General features: G+C 43.7%; 1 protein-coding gene across 1 annotated transcript in view; it reads left to right on the top strand.

Moving 5' to 3' along the window:
- Positions 1–9,172, top strand: part of SCPEP1 (serine carboxypeptidase 1) — a 43,871-nt gene extending 34,699 nt beyond the window's left edge. Inside the window, exon 13 of the mRNA XM_082679779.1 lies at positions 8,651–9,172. Within this exon, the coding sequence (XP_082535905.1) occupies positions 8,651–8,713 (63 nt within the window). The 3' untranslated portion in view covers positions 8,714–9,172. The remainder of the gene's footprint in view (positions 1–8,650) is intronic.
- Positions 9,173–16,900: the final 7,728 nt, after the last annotated feature.

Genomic DNA, 16,900 nt, shown 5'->3' with positions numbered 1-16,900 from the left:
GACATTGGTCCACAATAGACCTCCCAGCTCCACATAATATCAAACAGCAAAAATCTCCCAGAAATCTCCATCTCAACGCCAAGACCCAGCTTCACTCAACGACCAGCAAGCTACAGTGCTGGACACCCTATACCAAACAACTAGCAAGACAGGAACACAACCCCACCCATTATCAGAGAGGCTGCCTAAAATCATAATAAGGCCACAGACACCACAAAACACACCACCAGACGTGGACCTGCCCACCAGAAAGACAAGATCCAGCCTCATTCACCAGAACACAGGCACTAGTCCCCTCCACCAGGAAACCTACACAACCCACTGAACCAACGTTAGCCACTGGGGACAGACACCAAAAACAACAGGAACTATGAACCTGCAGCCTGCGAAAAGGAGACCGCAAACACAGTAAGATAAGCAAAATGAAAAGACAGAAAAACACACAGCAGATGAAGGAGCAAAGTAAAAACCCACGAGACCTAACAAATGAAGAGGAAATAGGCAGTCTACCTGAAAAAAATTCAGAATAATGATAGTAAAGATGATCCAAAATCTTGGACATAGAATAGAGAAAATGCAAGAAACATTTACCAAGGACCTAGAAGAACTAAAGAGGGAACAAACAATGATGAACAACACAATAAATGAAATTAAACATACTCTAGAAGGGATCAATAGCAAAATAACTGAGGGAGAAGAACGGATAAGTGACCTGGAAGATAAAATAGTGGAAATAACTACTGCAGAGCGGAATAAAGAAAAAAGAATGAGAAGAACTGAGGACAGTCTCAGAGACCTCTTGGACAGCATTAAACGCACCAACATTCGAACTATAGGGGTCCCAGAAGAAGAACAGAAAAAGAAAGGGATTGAGAAAATATTTGAAGAGATTATAGTTGAAAACTTCCCTAATATGGGAAAGGAAATAGTTAATCAAGTCCAGGAAGCACAGAGTCCCACACAGGATAAATCCAAGGAGAAACACGCCAAGACACATATTAATCAAACTGTCAAAAAGTAAATACAAAGAAAACATATTACAAGCAGCAAGGGAAAAACAACAAATAACACACAAGGGAATCCCCATAAGGTTAACAGCTGATCTTTCACCAGAAACTCTGCAAGCCAGAAGTGGGTGGCAGGACATATTTAAAGTGAAGAAGGAGAAAAACCTACAAGCAAGATTACTCTACCCAGCAAGGATCACATTCAGATTTGATGGAGAAATTAAAACCTTTACAGACAAGCAAAAGCTGAGAGAGCTCAGCACCACCAAACCAGCTTTACAAAAAACGCTAAAGGAACTTCTCTAGGCAAGACACACAAGAGAAGGAAAAGATCTACAATAAAATACCCAAAACAATTAAGAAAATGGGAATAGGAAAATACATATCGATAATTACCTTAAATGTAAATGGATTAAATGCTCCCAGCAAAAGACACAGACTGGCTGAATGGATACAAAAACAAGACCCGTGTATATGCTGTCTAGAAGAGACCCACTTCAGACCTAGGGACACATACAGACTGAAAGTGAGGGGATGGAAAAAGATATTCCATGCAAATGGAAATCAGAAGAAAGCTGGAGTAGCAATTCTCATATCAGACAAAATAGACTTTAAAATAAAGACTATTACAAGAGACAAAGAAGGGCACTACATAATGATCAAGGGATCAATCCAAGAAGAAGAGAAGATATAACAATTGTAAATATTTATGTACCCAACATAGGATCACCTCAATACATAAGGCAAATACTAATAGCCATAAAAGGGGAAATCGACAGTAACACAATCATAATAGGGGACGTTGTTTTTTTTTTTTTTTTTTTTAGTCCCCTCGGCTCGTGCCCCCAAAGCAAAGCCCCGACTCCACAGTTGAGTAGGGGACTTTTAACACCCCACTTTCACCAATGGACAGATCATCCAAAATGAAAATAAATTAGGAAACACAAGCCTTAAATGATACATTAAACAAGATGGACTTAATTGATATTTATAGGACATTCCATCCAAAAGCAACAGAATACACATTTTTCTCAAGTGCTCATGGAACATTCTCCAGGATAGATCATATCTTCGGTCACAAAACTAGCCTTGGTAAATTTAAGAAAATTGAAATCGTATCAAGTATCTTTCCAACCACAATGATATGAGGCTAGATATCAATTACAGGAAAAGATCTGTAAAAAGTACAAACACATGAAGGCTAAACAATACACTACTTAATAACGAAGTGATCACTGAATAAATCAAAGGAAATCAAAAAATACCTAGAAACAAATGACAATGGATACATGACGACCCAAAACCTGTGGGATGCAACAAAAGCAGTTCTAAGAGGGAAGTTTATAGCAATACAATCCTACCTTAAGAAACAGGAAAGGGCTTCCTTGGTGGCGCAGTGGTTGAGAGTCCGCCTGCCGATGCAGGAGACACGGGTTCATGCCCCCGTCTGGGAAGATCCCACACGCCGCGGAGTGGCTAGGCCCATGAGCCTGCACATCCAGAGCCTGTGCTCCGCAACAGGAGAGGCCACAACAGTGAGAGGCCCACATACCACAAAAAAAAAAAAGAAACAGGAAACATCTCAAATAAACAACCTAACCTTGCACCTAAAGCAATTAGAGAAAGAAGAACAAAAAACCCCCAAATTTAGCAGAAGGAAAGAAATCATGAAGATCGGATCAGGAATAAATGAAAAAGAAATGAAGGAAACGATAGCAAAGATCAATAAAACTAAAAGCTGGTTCTTTGAGAAGATAAACAAAATTGATAAACCGTTAGGCAGACTCATTGAGAAAAAAAGGGAGAAGACTCAAGTCAATAGAATTAGAAATGAAAAAGGAGAAGTAACAACTGACACTGCAGAAATAAAAAAGATCATGAGAGATTACTACAAGCAACGCTATACCAATAAAATGGACAACCTGGAAGAAATGAACAAATTCTTAGAAATGCACAACCTGCCGAGACTGAACCAGGAAGAAATAGAAAATATGCACAGACCAATCGCAAGCACTGAAATTGAAACTGTGATTAAAAATCTTCCAACAAACAAAAGCCCAGGACCAGATGGCTTCACTTGCGAATTCTGTCAAACACTTAGAGAAGAGCTAACACCTATCCTTTTCAAACTCTTCCAAAATATAGTAGAGGGAGGAACACTCCCAAACTCATTCTACGGGGCCACCATCACCCTGATACCAAAACCAGGCAAAGATGTCACAAAGAAAGAAAACTACAGGCCAATATCACTGATGAACATAGATGCAAAACTCCTCAACAAAATGCTAGCAAACAGAATGCAACAGCACATTAAAAGGATCATACACCATGATCAAGTGGGGTTTATTCCAGGAATGCAAGGATTCTTCAATATACGCAAATCAATCAACGTGATACACCATATTAACAAATTGAAGGAGAAAAACCATATGATCATCTCAATAGATGCAGAGAAAGCTTTCAACAAAATTCAACACCCATTTATGATAAAAACCCTGCAGAAAGTAGGCATAGAGGGAACTTTCCTCAACATAATAAAGGCCATATATGACAAGCCCACAGCCAACATCGTCTTCAATGGTGAAAAACTGAAACCATTCCCACTAAGATCAGGAACAAGACAAGGTTGCCCACTCTCGCCACTCTTATTCAAGATAGTTTTGGAAGTTTTAGCCACAGGAATCAGAGAAGAAAAATAAAAGGAATCCAAATCGGAAAAGAAGAAGTAAAACTGTTACTATTTGCAGATGACATGATACTATACATAGAGAATCCTAAAGATGCTACCAGAAAACTACTAGAGGTAATCAATGAATCTGGTAAAGTAGCAGGATACAAAATTAATGCACAGAGATCTCTGGCATTCTTGTACACTAGTGATGAAAAATCTGAAAGTGAAATTAAGAAGACACTCCCATTTACCATTGCAACAAAAAGAATAAAATGTCTAGGAGTAAACCTACCTAAGAAGACAAAAGACCTGTATGCAGAAAATTATAAGACACTGATGAAAGAAATTAAGGATGATACAAATAGATGGAGAGATATACCATGTTCTTGGATTGGAAGCATCAACATTGTGAAAATGACTCTATTACCCAAAGCAATCTACAGGTTCAATGCAATCCCTATCAAACTACCACAGGTATTTTTCACAGAACTAGAACAAAAAATTTCACAAGTTGTATGGAAACACAAAAGACCCCAAATAGCAAAAGCAATCTTGAGAACAAAAAACAGAGCCGGAGGAATCAGGCTCCCGGACTTCAGGCTATACTACAAAGCTACAGTAATCAAGACAGTATGGTACTGGCATAAAAACAGAAATATAGATCAATGGAACAGGACAGAAAGCCCAGAGATAAACCCACGCACATATGGTCACCTTATCTTTGATAAAGGAGGCAAGCATGTACAGTGGAGGAAAGAGAGCCTCTTCAATAAGTGGTGCTGGGAAAACTGGACAGCTATATGTAAATGTATGAGATTAGAACACTCCCTAACACCATACACAAAAATAAGCTCAAAATGGATTAAAGACCTAAATGTAAGGCCAGACACTATCAAAGTCTTAGAGGAAAACATAGGCAGAACACTACATGACATAAATCACAGCAAGATCCTTTTTGACCCACCTCCTAGAGAAATGGAAATAAAACCAAAAATAAACAAATGGGACCTAATGAAACTTAACAGCTTTTGCACAGCAAAGGAAACCATTAACAAGACCAAAAGACAACTCTCAGAATGGGAAAAAATATTTGCAAATGAAGCAACTGACAAAGGATTAATCTCCAAAATTTACAAGTAGCTCACGCAGCTCAATAACCAAAAAACAAACAACCCAATCCAAAAATGGGCAGAAGACCTAAATAGACATTTCTCCAAAGAAGATATACAGACTGCCAACAAACACATGAAAGAATGCTCAACATCATTAATCATTAGAGAAATGCAAATCAAAACTACAATGAGATATCATCTCACACCGGTCAGAATGGCCATCATCAAAAAATCTAGAAACAATAAATGCTGGAGAGGGTGTGGAGAAAAGGGAACCCTCTTGCACTGTTGGTGGAAATGTAAATTGATACAGCCACTATGGAGGTTCCTTAAAAACTACAAATAGAACTACCGTACGACCCAGCAATCCCACTACTGGGCATATACCCTGAGAACCATAATTCAAAAAGAGTCATGTACCAAAATGTTCATTGCAGCTCTATTTACAATAGCCCGGAGATGGAAACAACCTAAGTGTCCATCATCGGATGAACAGATAAAGAAGATGTGGCACATATATACAATGGAATATTACTCAGCCATAAAAAGAAATGAAATTGAGTTAATTGTAGTGAGGTGGATGGACCTAGAGTCTGTCATACAGAATGAAGTAAGTCAGAAAGAGAAAAACAAATACCATATGCTAACACATATATATGGAATCTAAGAAAAAGGGAAAAAAAGGTCATGAAGAACCTAGGGGCAAGACGGGAATAAAGACACAGACCTACTGGAGAATGGACTTGAGGATATGGGGAGGAGGAGGGGTAAGCTGTGACAAAGTGAGAGAGTGGCATGGACATATATACACTACCAAATGTAAAATAGATAGCTAGTGGGAAGTAGCGACATAGCACAGGGAGATCAGCTAGGTGGTTAGTGACCACCTAGAGGGGTGGGATATGGAGGGTGCGAGGGAGGGAGACGCAAGAGCGAAGAGATGGGAACATGTATATGTATACCTGATTCACTTTGTTACAAAGCAGAAACTGAAACACCATTGTAAAGCAATTATACTCCAATAAAGATGTTAAAAAGAAAAATACAGTCAGTCATTAGGATGCTTGAAACAGGAAGGGAAGTGACCATAACATCTCATGTAGCTCAGAGTCTCTCTGATTATGTCACAGTGAGTACTTAAAATGAGTGCAAAACTTGAAGCAAAGCTGCCTGTTATTCTTTAAAAAAAGAACAAGTATCCCAAACTTAATGACCTTTTCTCTAATGGCAAGTGGCTGTCTAGCAGGTATTTTACTCTTTGGTTCCTTTATTCACTGAGCAAACATTTTAGTGTCTCATAACTACTCATCTCTGTGCCAGGCACTGGGAGTACACAGATGGATGATACACCATCTCTGTCCTCTGGGAGCTCATGGACCAGAACGGCAGACAGGCAAAGAGACTCTAGTAACATGGGGTGAGAAATCCCACGATGGGGCTTGGCCCTGGGAAGGAGGCCCAGCCCAGGCTTGGGGGTCAAATACGAGGCCCTAAGGATGGGCAGGAGTTAGCTGGGTAAAGAGGAGAAGGTGTGGGGTCAAAGAGAGCAGTGCATGCAAGTCCAGAGGCGCCTTCAGGCAACTGCGGCCTCGGAGGGTTGTCTCCGCATCACTGAGGAGACGTGAGGCTGGAGAGGGAGACTTTGCATGCCTTGGTACAGAGCTTAGACCTACCCTGAAAGCAATGATGTGCCACTGGGGGGTTTTAAGCAAAGGAGTAAAATTACCAGATTTGTCTAAGAAATAACATTCTAGCAATGGAGGGCATGGGACAAGACTGGAGCAGAGAGCTGATCTAAGATGCTTTTATAATAGTCCAGGCGGGAGTGACATATAGAGGAATTTGATGTAGGAAGGGAGAATAAGCAGGACTTGGTAACTGTTTTTCGATAGACCAGCCGAGTGGGCTATCCATAGGCAATTGACTATATAAACTGTGTATTTGTGGGTCTAGAGTTAAATGTTTGTCCTTAGAGATAGAGATTCGGCAGTCAAATATGGAAAAGGCCAGGGGCAGGGCCCTGGATACACCAGTATTTAAGAGGCAGGAGGAAAAAGAAGGACCCACAAATGAGACTTGAGTAAAGAACAGCTAGAAAAGTGGGAGGGAGACCAGGGGCATCCCCAAAGCAGAGAGAGGCCAGTGGTGTCGAATGCTGCCAGGAGCTCAGATAAAGGACTGAAGCATAAGCAGTGATTCGGGTGCACCGATGTTGGTGGTAATTGTGGCAAAAGCATGTTTAGTGAATCGGCAGGCTCAGAAGCCAGCACGGAAAGGACAGAGGGAAAGAATGAGCAGTGAAGACGGAAGACAACTTCCTTTAAGAAACCAGAGGGAAGTAGTAGCCCACCCTTTTAATAAACTTGATCCGAAGAGACAGTGGACAAGGCAGCAAGACACAGGGTTAAGAAGGCATTTTGTCATGGCTCTGAGTACCTTCGGTGTTGACTGGGAAAAGGCAGTAGGAGGTCTTAGAGCAGAACACTATTCCAAGAAAGGGTCTCCGCGGAGTCAGAGAGGAGAGGGAGGCAGGAGGAACCAGCTGTAGGCTGTCACTGGTGTGAGGAGTTCAGGCCCGTTTCCTCTTGGTTTGTCACCCATAGAACAAGGCATCAGTTGGGGCAGACTTAAAATAGCTGTTGGAGACTGTTATTAAATCATCCCCCAACCACTTCCTCTTTAGCTGATTAAGTGTCATTTTGGCATACCCCACCGTGCCTGTGCCTCCTGGGGGCCAAGCCTGGCAGGAGAGTCGGCAGGAGTGTGAGAATCGTGGAGCCGCAGAATTTCAGAACTTGGAGCCATCTACTCTACCGCCATCCTTGTGGAGGACAAACTGAGGCCTCTGCCCCTCCCCCTTTTGATGGTGTGTGGGAAGATTTTTTACAAGGATTATTTGAAAAATCTTACAGGAAAACAGAAAGTTGAATAACTGTAAAAGCAGGGGTGCCCCAAACAAAGGGTCTTGTTGGTTTACAGATTTGCTGTTAGTTCCCCTTCCACTCTGGGACCCTTCCTACACGTAGAATCCTTTAAAATGTTTACAATCTTCCCTCTTCCTTGAACAGGCTGGGTCCTAGTAACATAAGCACAGCCCTTATAAAGAAATCAACAGGGACTTCCCTGGTGGTCCAGGGGTTAAGACTCCACGCTTCCACTGCAGGGGATGAGGGTTCCATCCCTGGTTGGGGAACTAAGATCCTGCATGCAGTGTGGCCAAAAAAAAAAAAAGAAAGAAAGAAATCAGCAGATCAGCCCCAATGGAATAGGAGATTCCTTCCTAAATGCTGGCTTCTCTAGACCCCTGCAGCCCAGCAGGTGGGGGTAGGGTCATTTCACAGAAGGGACGCTCTTTTGTTTTTTTTTTTTAAGCAGAGGGCTTCTTAGAAGCCCATTATGATTTAGATTTATTTATTTATTTTTATTTATGACTGTGTTGGGTCTTCGTTTCAGTGCGAGGGCTTTCTCTAGTTGTGGCAAGCGGGGGCCACTCTTCATCGCGGTGCGCGGGCCTCTCACTATCGCAGCCTCTCTTGTTGCGGAGCACAGGCTCCAGATGCGCAGGCTCAGTAATTGTGGCTCACGGGCCCAGTTGCTCCACGGCATGTGGGAGCAACTTCCCAGACCAGGGCTCGAACCCGTGTCCCCTGCATTGGCAGGCAGATTGTCAACCACTGCGCCACCAGGGAAGCCCTAGAAGGGACGCTCTTTTAAGGAATGGCACCTAAGTGCAGCTGTCCTCCCAGGTTGTTGTCACAGAGCTGGCCCCCTTCCTGGGAGCAGGGTCTCGGGATGCCGGCCCTGACCCCAGCTCCAGGCATAGAACCAGGAGTGCTAACGCAGATACTGCTTGCTTCCAGGTTCCTTCCGACCAAGGGGACATGGCTCTGCAGATGATGAGGCTGGTGACTCAGCAAGAATAGGATGGCCTGGGCTGGAGGTGAGCTGCTTGGCCTTGGGGCACGGAAGCCGAAGCAAGCGCCCTGAAGGTGTAGGAACCACTCTTTTCCCTTTGAATCTGACTCGGGGGAGAGAACTTCACTTGGGCTGTGATTGTGAAGGGTCCCATCAGCTTCGACAGAGAACAAAATCATTGCCTCTGTGACAACTTGGAAATCATTTCTGCTTCTGAAAACTAAGTTTTAAAAAACTGGATTTGGGGCTTCCCTGGTGGCGCAGTGGCTGAGAGTCCGCCTGCCGATGCAGGGGACACGGGTTCGTGCCCCGGTCCGGGAAGATCCCACATGCCGCGGAGCGGCTGGGCCCATGAGCCATGGCCTCTGAGCCTGCGCGTCCGGAGCCTGTGCTCCGCAACGGGAGAGGCCACAACAGTGAGAGAGGCCCGCATACCGCAAATAAATAAATAAATTAATTAATTAAAATTAAAAGCTGGATTTGTTTTCATCAAAATAAAGGGTTGAAGTAGATTAACATTTTCTTATTACAAAAGCAAATTATGCGATTTATAGAAAAATCAGGAAATACAGGCAAAGAACAAAATGAACACTCATGCTCCCTTCCCACGGATAAGCACTGTTACCACTTAAGTGTGTATTCTTGCAAATCTTTTTTTGCTATGTATACATATATATTTTACACAAAAAACGCAATCATTTCTATGTTATTTCACAGTCTACTTTGTTCACACGTCAGTATGATGTCTGCTGAGCATTCCATTTTATGGATGTACCATAATTTACCTACCAAATGCCCAGTGTTGCCCATAAGCAGTGTCTAGTTTGTCACTTTTATAAACGGTGCTCTGGTGGTTTATCCTGTTAGTTACATTTTTACACACATCCTTATCATTTTCTTAGAATAATTTCCTAAAAGCATACTTGTTCAGTTAAAAAATTGTAACATTTCTTTAAAATTGAAATGATGAATTTGGGACTTTAGAGTTTTAATTCATGGCTCAAGATCTGCAAAGGGACCTGATAGCTTCTATGGTAGCCCTGAAAGAAATACCACTTCCTGTAGTTGTGGGGCTGAGATTTTGAAAACCAAACCCAAAGTCTCGTCCTGCAGTATGTGAGGAAAGAGTTACTAACAGGTTACGCCTACGTGACGAGCCCCTTCTGACCTGAGACTAAAACAGGCTTCCTTGGGTGGTGCTCCACGCTTTCCCCACAGTTCGGTTTGCTGTTGGGAAGAGAGGGCTCCTGTACTCCTGTGTGGATGGGGAAGAATGCAGAGACTTGTGCTGGGCCCCTCTGGACTCCACCAATGCGTATCGTTCTCCTGCTGCTTCTGCCGGGTATCATTTGCTGGAAAAACATTGAACTATGAGTATAACTAGTTACTGGGTCTTACGAGTCCTTTGGGCGTTGAATTACAACATAAGTTGAATTCCCATCCTCACAGAGTCTTTTTGTTAGAGGTTAGGGTATTTGGGGGGAAGGAGTGAAAGTTTGAGCATTAGGATACGTCATATGGGCAGATTCCAATGAACCTGGGACCTCAAAGCTTTTTTGCCATTGGGAGCAGCCCTTCCATCCCTGTCTGAGGAGGTTAGTCTCTTGCCCTAAGATCCTATAGCAAATTCCCAGACTTGCCTAAGGCCCCTGTTCCTGCTACATTGTATTCTCTCTCAACCCACACCCATGCCTTCATGGGATTCCCTATGATGTGTTGACTGAGGAAGAAAAGTCTCAGGCTTGGTTTGTAGGTGGTTCTGTGCGATATGCATGCATCACCTGAACGTGGACTGCTTTGGCACTGGAGTTCCTCTCTGGGACAGCCCTGGAAGGTGGTGGTGAATGGAAATCCTCCTACTGGACAGAACTGGGAGCAGTGCACCTGTTTATTTTGCCTGCAAAGAGATGGCCAGAAGAAAGGGTCTGCCCTGAGTCATGGTTTGGTTGGGTCGTTGAACTGGAAGGAGCACAACTGGAAAATCGAAAGGTCTGAAGGAGAGAGGTCTGAGGATAGAGTTCTGATTGGCAGAGGGTGAAGATGTTTGGGTTCCATGTGAATGCTCACTGAAGGGCAGGGGAAGGTTTTAATAATCGGGTGGATGGGATGACCCATTTGGTAGACATCAGACAGCCCCCTTCCCCAGCAACTCCTGTGGACTTGTGAACATAGTGGCCCTGGTGATAGTGATGGAGGCTATGCATGGCCTCAGCAACATGAACGTGTGTTCGCCAAGACTGAACTGGCTACAGCTACTGCTCAGTGCCCAACCTGCCAGCAGGAGACAGCGCTGAGCCCCTAATGTGGCACCATTGCCGCAAGGAATCAGCCAGCTACCTGGTGTTAGGTTGATTACATTGGACCACTTTCATTTTGGAAGAGGCAGCAAGTTGCTCTTACTGGAATTGACACTTGCTCCGGGCATAGATTTGCCTTCCCTGCCCACAATGCTTCTGCCAAAACTACCACCTGTGGCCTTACAGGATGTCTCATCCGCCATCATGTTATTCACAGCAAATGAAATACAGCAGTGTGTTCGTGCTTTTGGGATTCACTGGTCCAACCCTAGTCTTCATCATCTCAAAGCAACTGCTTTGACAGACAATTGAATGACTTTTTGAAGATTCAGTTATATTGCCAAATAGGTGGTGACATCTTGCAAGGGCTGGGGCAGTGTCCTCCGCTTTGTGGTAAATTCTCTAAATCAGCATTATGTTTCTCCCATACCCTGGATTCAGAAGTTCAGGAATCAAGGGATAAATATGAAAGTCAATCCTCTCAGTATTAACCCTAATGATCCAATAGTCAAAGTTTTGCTTCCCATCTCTGCAGTTTTAGCATCTGCTGGTGTAGAGATCTTGGAGAAATGCTTTCACAAGGAGACACAGCAAAGATTGCATTAAATTGGAACTTGAAGCTGCCATCTGGCCTCTTTGGGCACTGAATCAATAGGCAGAGTACTGGCTGGGGTGATTGACCTGACTATCAAGGGGAAACTGGGTTGCTGCTGCACGGTGGGGGTAAGAAGGGGTACTGCAGGAGACCCTTTGGGGTGCCTCTTAGTACTCCCATATCCTCTGATTAAGATCAATGGAAAACACATAAACAACAAGGTCCTACTACTGTATAGCACAGAGAACTATATTCAGTATCCTATGATGAACGATATTAAAGAATATTAAAAGAATATATATATATAACTGAATCACTTTTCTGTACAGCAGAAATTAACACAATGTTGTAAATCAACTATACGTCAATAAAACAAACAAACAAAAATCAGTGGAAAACTACAACCGCCCAATATAGACTGCTAACGTCCCATATCCTTCACAAAGGGCTTGAGTCATTCCACCAGGCAAGGAGCTATGACGACGGAGGTGTTTGCTGAGGGCAAAAGAAATATGAAATGAGCAGTAGATGATGATAGTTACAAATACTAGCTGTGGCCTTGTGACCAGCTGTAGAATGAGGACTCTAATAGTTTAAAGTATTTCTTCTTTATTTTGATGTGACTATATTTTAATAAATATTAACCAAAAATTTTTTATCTCCTCTCTCAAACTCTTATCATCTAACCTGAGATGTGCTCATAATCACTTTATATGTAAGTGTTTTAAGTTACAAGATGTCAAAACAGGAGTGTGAATCAGCTAGGAAAAGAATGAATGTTATCCAAAGATGAAAAAGGGACCTTGATGCTCTCCTGGGGATGAGGTTAGAATGGTTTTGGTTGTAAGAGGGATAGTGTGTCATGTTAAGCAGAAGCATAGCTTTGTTTTTGTCTTTATTTGGAGATTAAATGGTGTTTCGAGCAACGTGTGGGTGGCCAGTTGAGAAGGGGTAGACTGTAGTCTTTGTAATGTTTCAACTTGCCTTGGCCAAACTCTGTTTTCCAGAGTTAAATTTCTGCTATGTTTCTGATTAGAGTGACCTAGAAGACTGGAGATTCTATGACCTTTGGAGGATGGAAATTGATTTTTCCTAGTTAGGCCAGCTGCTATTTCACCTTGTGAACTGTTGTCTTCTCATCTGTTTCTTAATTTCTTATTTCATGAGCTCAGTGTTTGCTTTAATTTCCTTGAGAGGAAGCAAAGTGTTTAGAGTTTCCTAGTACAAACCTTCCAAGGAATGTTTCTCATCTGTTTCATCTATCTTTTGTATTTTGTGTTGATTTCCTCCATTTTAGTTGAGGTTGGTTGTGTGTGTGTTTTTTCATGTTTATTGTGTTTGCTTGTTTATGTATACTTATCTTTGAATGAGGGTAGTTATAGAATAATCTCGTTCCCCATCCTGTTCTTTTGGTTAATTTTTAGCTTGTCCCCTTAGTTCTTATTCTGGAAGATTGGATGTTGTGGGTCCATATGGTCTGTTTAGTTGTTCAGGTGCCTAAGGGAGGTGGATGCTGGGATCTTGAGCAATAAGAACAGATCTTCCTCGACTTTGATGGGGTTACATCCTGATAGATCCATCGTAAGTTGAAAATAAGTCAAAACTGCATTTAGTATACCTAACCTACCTAGCTTACCTAGCTTAGCCTAACCTACCTTAAACGTGCTCGGAACACTTCCATTAGCCTGCGGTTGGGGACAGCCATCCAACACAAAGCCTGTTTTATAATGAACTGTTGAATATCTCATGTAATTTGTTGAATACTGTACTGAAAGGGAAAGAATGGTTGTCAGTGTCTCATGATCGTGTGACCGACAGGGAGCTGTGGCTGCTGCTGCCCAGCATCACAAGAGAGTGTTGTACCAGGTGTCGCAGCCCGGGGAAAGATCACAGTTCAGAATCTGATGTACGGTTTCTACTGAATGCGTATTGCTTTTGCACCATCTAACGTCGAAAAATTGTAAGTCGTGGGCTGTCTGTATCGGGAACCTTACTTGGGGCCCTTATTCACTCATGGCAGAGGCACCTAGATTTTCTTGTGGTCCCCTGCTGCAGGATGGACCAATCACTTTGGTTTTTTTCTTTGTTTTTATTTGTTTTTTGGACCAACCACTTTGGTAAGAAGCGAAGTCCAGAGAGACCTAGGGACTCCTTATTTGATGGAATAGTATTAGTTCCCTATTGCTGCATAACAAATCACCCAGAAATGTGGTGACTTAGAACATTAGTATCTGATCGTTTCTGTAGGTCAAGTTGGGGTCTCTCCTGGGGCTGCCATCAAGCTGTTAGCCAGAGCTGCAGTCATCTCAAGGCTCAACTGGGGAAGGATCTGCTTACAAGCTCGCTCATGAGATTGTTGGCAAGACTCAGCTCATCACAGGCGGTTGGACTGAGGGCCTCTCTCAGTTATTTGCCATGTGAATCTCTTCGCAGGGCAGCGCATGACGTGGCAAAGTGAGAGAGAAGAATCAGGGAGAGAAAGTGAGCAAGGTACAGGTCACCGTCCTTTATAGCCGAATCCCAGTGTGCTATCTTATCACCTTTGCCTATTCTATTCTTAAGAAGCAAGTCAGTATGTCCTGCCCCGTTCAAGTGGAGGGAATTACACAAGGGCATGAATACAGGAAGCAGACATCGCTGAGAGCCATTGAGAGACTGTCTACCAGGTGGGCCAGCACTCATTTTCTCATACCTCCCTCTGTCTTTCTTCACCTCAGAACTCTTCTTGTCATGAGAGGGGTCAGAGGAGAAAGTATGGTGATGTGTAGACTTTCAGGCTCTCCTCACACCTCACACTCCTGAGGTGGAAGAATGGGCTTCCCCCATGGCCTTAGGTTCAAGTCCAAAATCCTTAACCAGACCCAAAGACCTAATAGAATCAGGGCCCTCTTCAGCCTCATTGGTGTCTCTCTACCCCTTTCTCTTTTCACCGCAGTGCTATTAGAAGTTGGGTTCCTGGAGAGGGCCCTATAAGTTGTATCCTCTTCCTTACCCAAGTTCTGAAACAACTGAAAACAACACAATAAAGTCAGCAGATAAGAAAACCAAAATAAACTGGAAGATGTAGCTTAGTGTTTGAATCAGAGTGCACTTGCTAATTGCAAATACCCAGTCTTGACCTTGGACCAGCCCATCCAGGGAAAGGGACAGTGTGTAGGGCAGACACTGCCTCCTGCTCATCCTGGTAGAGAGGGGAAAAGAAAGCCAAATCCCCCCAAGCCAGCATTCATGCTAGATTGGCTCTACCCAGTCAAGAAATGTAGACCACCACCTGTGCCCCAGTGTGATGAACACTATGAATTACTTGCCAGTCCACCCTCACAGGCACCTTCCGGAGTGCAGAGGTCAGAAAGCCCAAACTATACTCACAGATGCCTTTGTAGCTAGGGTTCGTGGTGTAAATGAGGTGGATATTAGATGGTGGCCCTTCTGGTTTGGTTTTGTTTTTCTCGCAAGCCAGGTTGTAGAATCGTGAGATTTTTTCAGCAGCAACGTTCCAGGACCCATTCTTCCTGTGTATGAAGGATCTTTTCGGGTGGCATCTTCTTGCCTGAGGGCTCCTGGTCCCTGACTTACAACTATGGTGGTCTGTGTTAAATCAGTGTTCCAGTGGTAGGAGCTACAGTAGTGGACGAGTTCTTCCATGTTCTTGGACTCACCCCTGGAGACCCTATCCTTGAGCCATTTCTTCCCTCCTTCCAGTCTTTCAGTGAAGTAGTGAGCACTGATACTGATAAATCCTTTCCTACCCAAAATATCTACAGTGCTTTCTATTTCCTGCACTAAACTTTGGATGATATTGTAGTGGAAGTGCCTGACAATTAGCTTATTTGATTGTAATGTAGGTGCCTGACATTAAACTTTCGATTGAATAAGCACATTGCCAGCTACACAAGTACATAAAGAGCCAGGCCACTGCGCCTATGAAGTTCCCCCTTTAGAAAGCCCTGGGTGACCTAGATGACTGACGGCTTGAGTGATCCTGCTTTTTCCCTTCCTGCTCCTTCATTCCCAATCCTGTGTTCTAAATTAACCAATAAAGAGTGAGCTCATGAAACTCTAGGCACCCCAGTAAAGGCAGAACCCAGGTATGCACTCTCTTTCTCTTTGGCCGTGACCTCAGTATGTAGGCCCCAGGCATGCCTGTACCCTCCAGGGCTTGTGAGTAATCAACCTTGCTTTTTCAAAGTTCCCTGAGGGTTGCTGTGAGGTGCATCTTGCAATCATGATCAGAACCACAAGAGCTAATCCAGCCACAGCACTGGCTCCAGTAGGGGAAGAGGAGGCTCACCACAGGTAGCAGGGGCCCAGGTGAGTGCCCGCAGGCATTCCGAGCAGATAGGTAGCATCACTGTCCATAGGCTGAGACTGCCACAAAACAGATACCCATCAGATAACTCAGCCTTCCTCATTGCGGAGGATTAAAGTGAGGCAAGAGCTCTGAGTCTTCAGGAAGACTTAAAGCCAGAAACAGGGAAGAAGCCTTTCCCCTCTCCACTCTTCAGCACCCAACACTGGACTTTTCATGTGTCCTTCTTATTGAAAGACCTCCTGCCCCTCCCCACGTAGCTACTTTCTTACTCATCTTTCAGGTTTCAGCATAAACCTGACCTTCTCTCATAAGCCTTCCCTGATTCCCCTGGGAAGTTAGCAGCCCCCTTACTCAGTCTCATAGCCCTCTACCCGTCCTCTGTGATCCTCCGTCTTCCAGTGATTACTTCCTGGGGCCCTGGTACAGGGCAGGCCTTCAGGGTTCGCTAGTTGTTTGGCTGAGTAGCACTCCAGAGCAGGAATGAGGAAGGAACACCATGGACCTCTTCCACATTGTGCAGTCCCTGAGCTGCACTTGAGTTCGCTTTGTTCCAGGTGCTTGTCTTCCTCATTGGCTCTGACTGGGATTTCACCATTCAGTGATACCCACTTTTTGCCGTATCTGTGCATGAAAATTTGCCACATTTTCTCGTTTCAAAAACTTGACCTTTTCATTTGTGCTGTTCTCTTTCCAACTTTGTTGGCAGATGTAGTTCACTGTTGCAGAAGTCTTGGGAGCAACGTCTTCCATGATAGCAAGAACAAGAATTGTATTTCTCACGAGGAGCTGTGCCCCGGACTTAGGGCCATCTGTTGCAAGGTTAGTTACACTTTATGGAGGTCTATCTATGCTGTAGGATAGGTAATCGAGCAGGTTGTAGGCAGAGAGTGCCAATACGAAAGCCCTTCTGAATGAGGTATCACCTCACAGAGGTCAGAATGGCCATCATTAAAAACTCTGCAACAATAAATGCTGGAGAGGGTGTGGAGAA

Source organism: Grampus griseus (genome assembly GCF_964374135.1).
Source record: "Grampus griseus genome assembly, chromosome: 20".
Lineage (NCBI taxonomy): Eukaryota > Metazoa > Chordata > Mammalia > Artiodactyla > Delphinidae > Grampus > Grampus griseus.
This window is presented reverse-complemented; position numbering and strand designations above follow the sequence as displayed.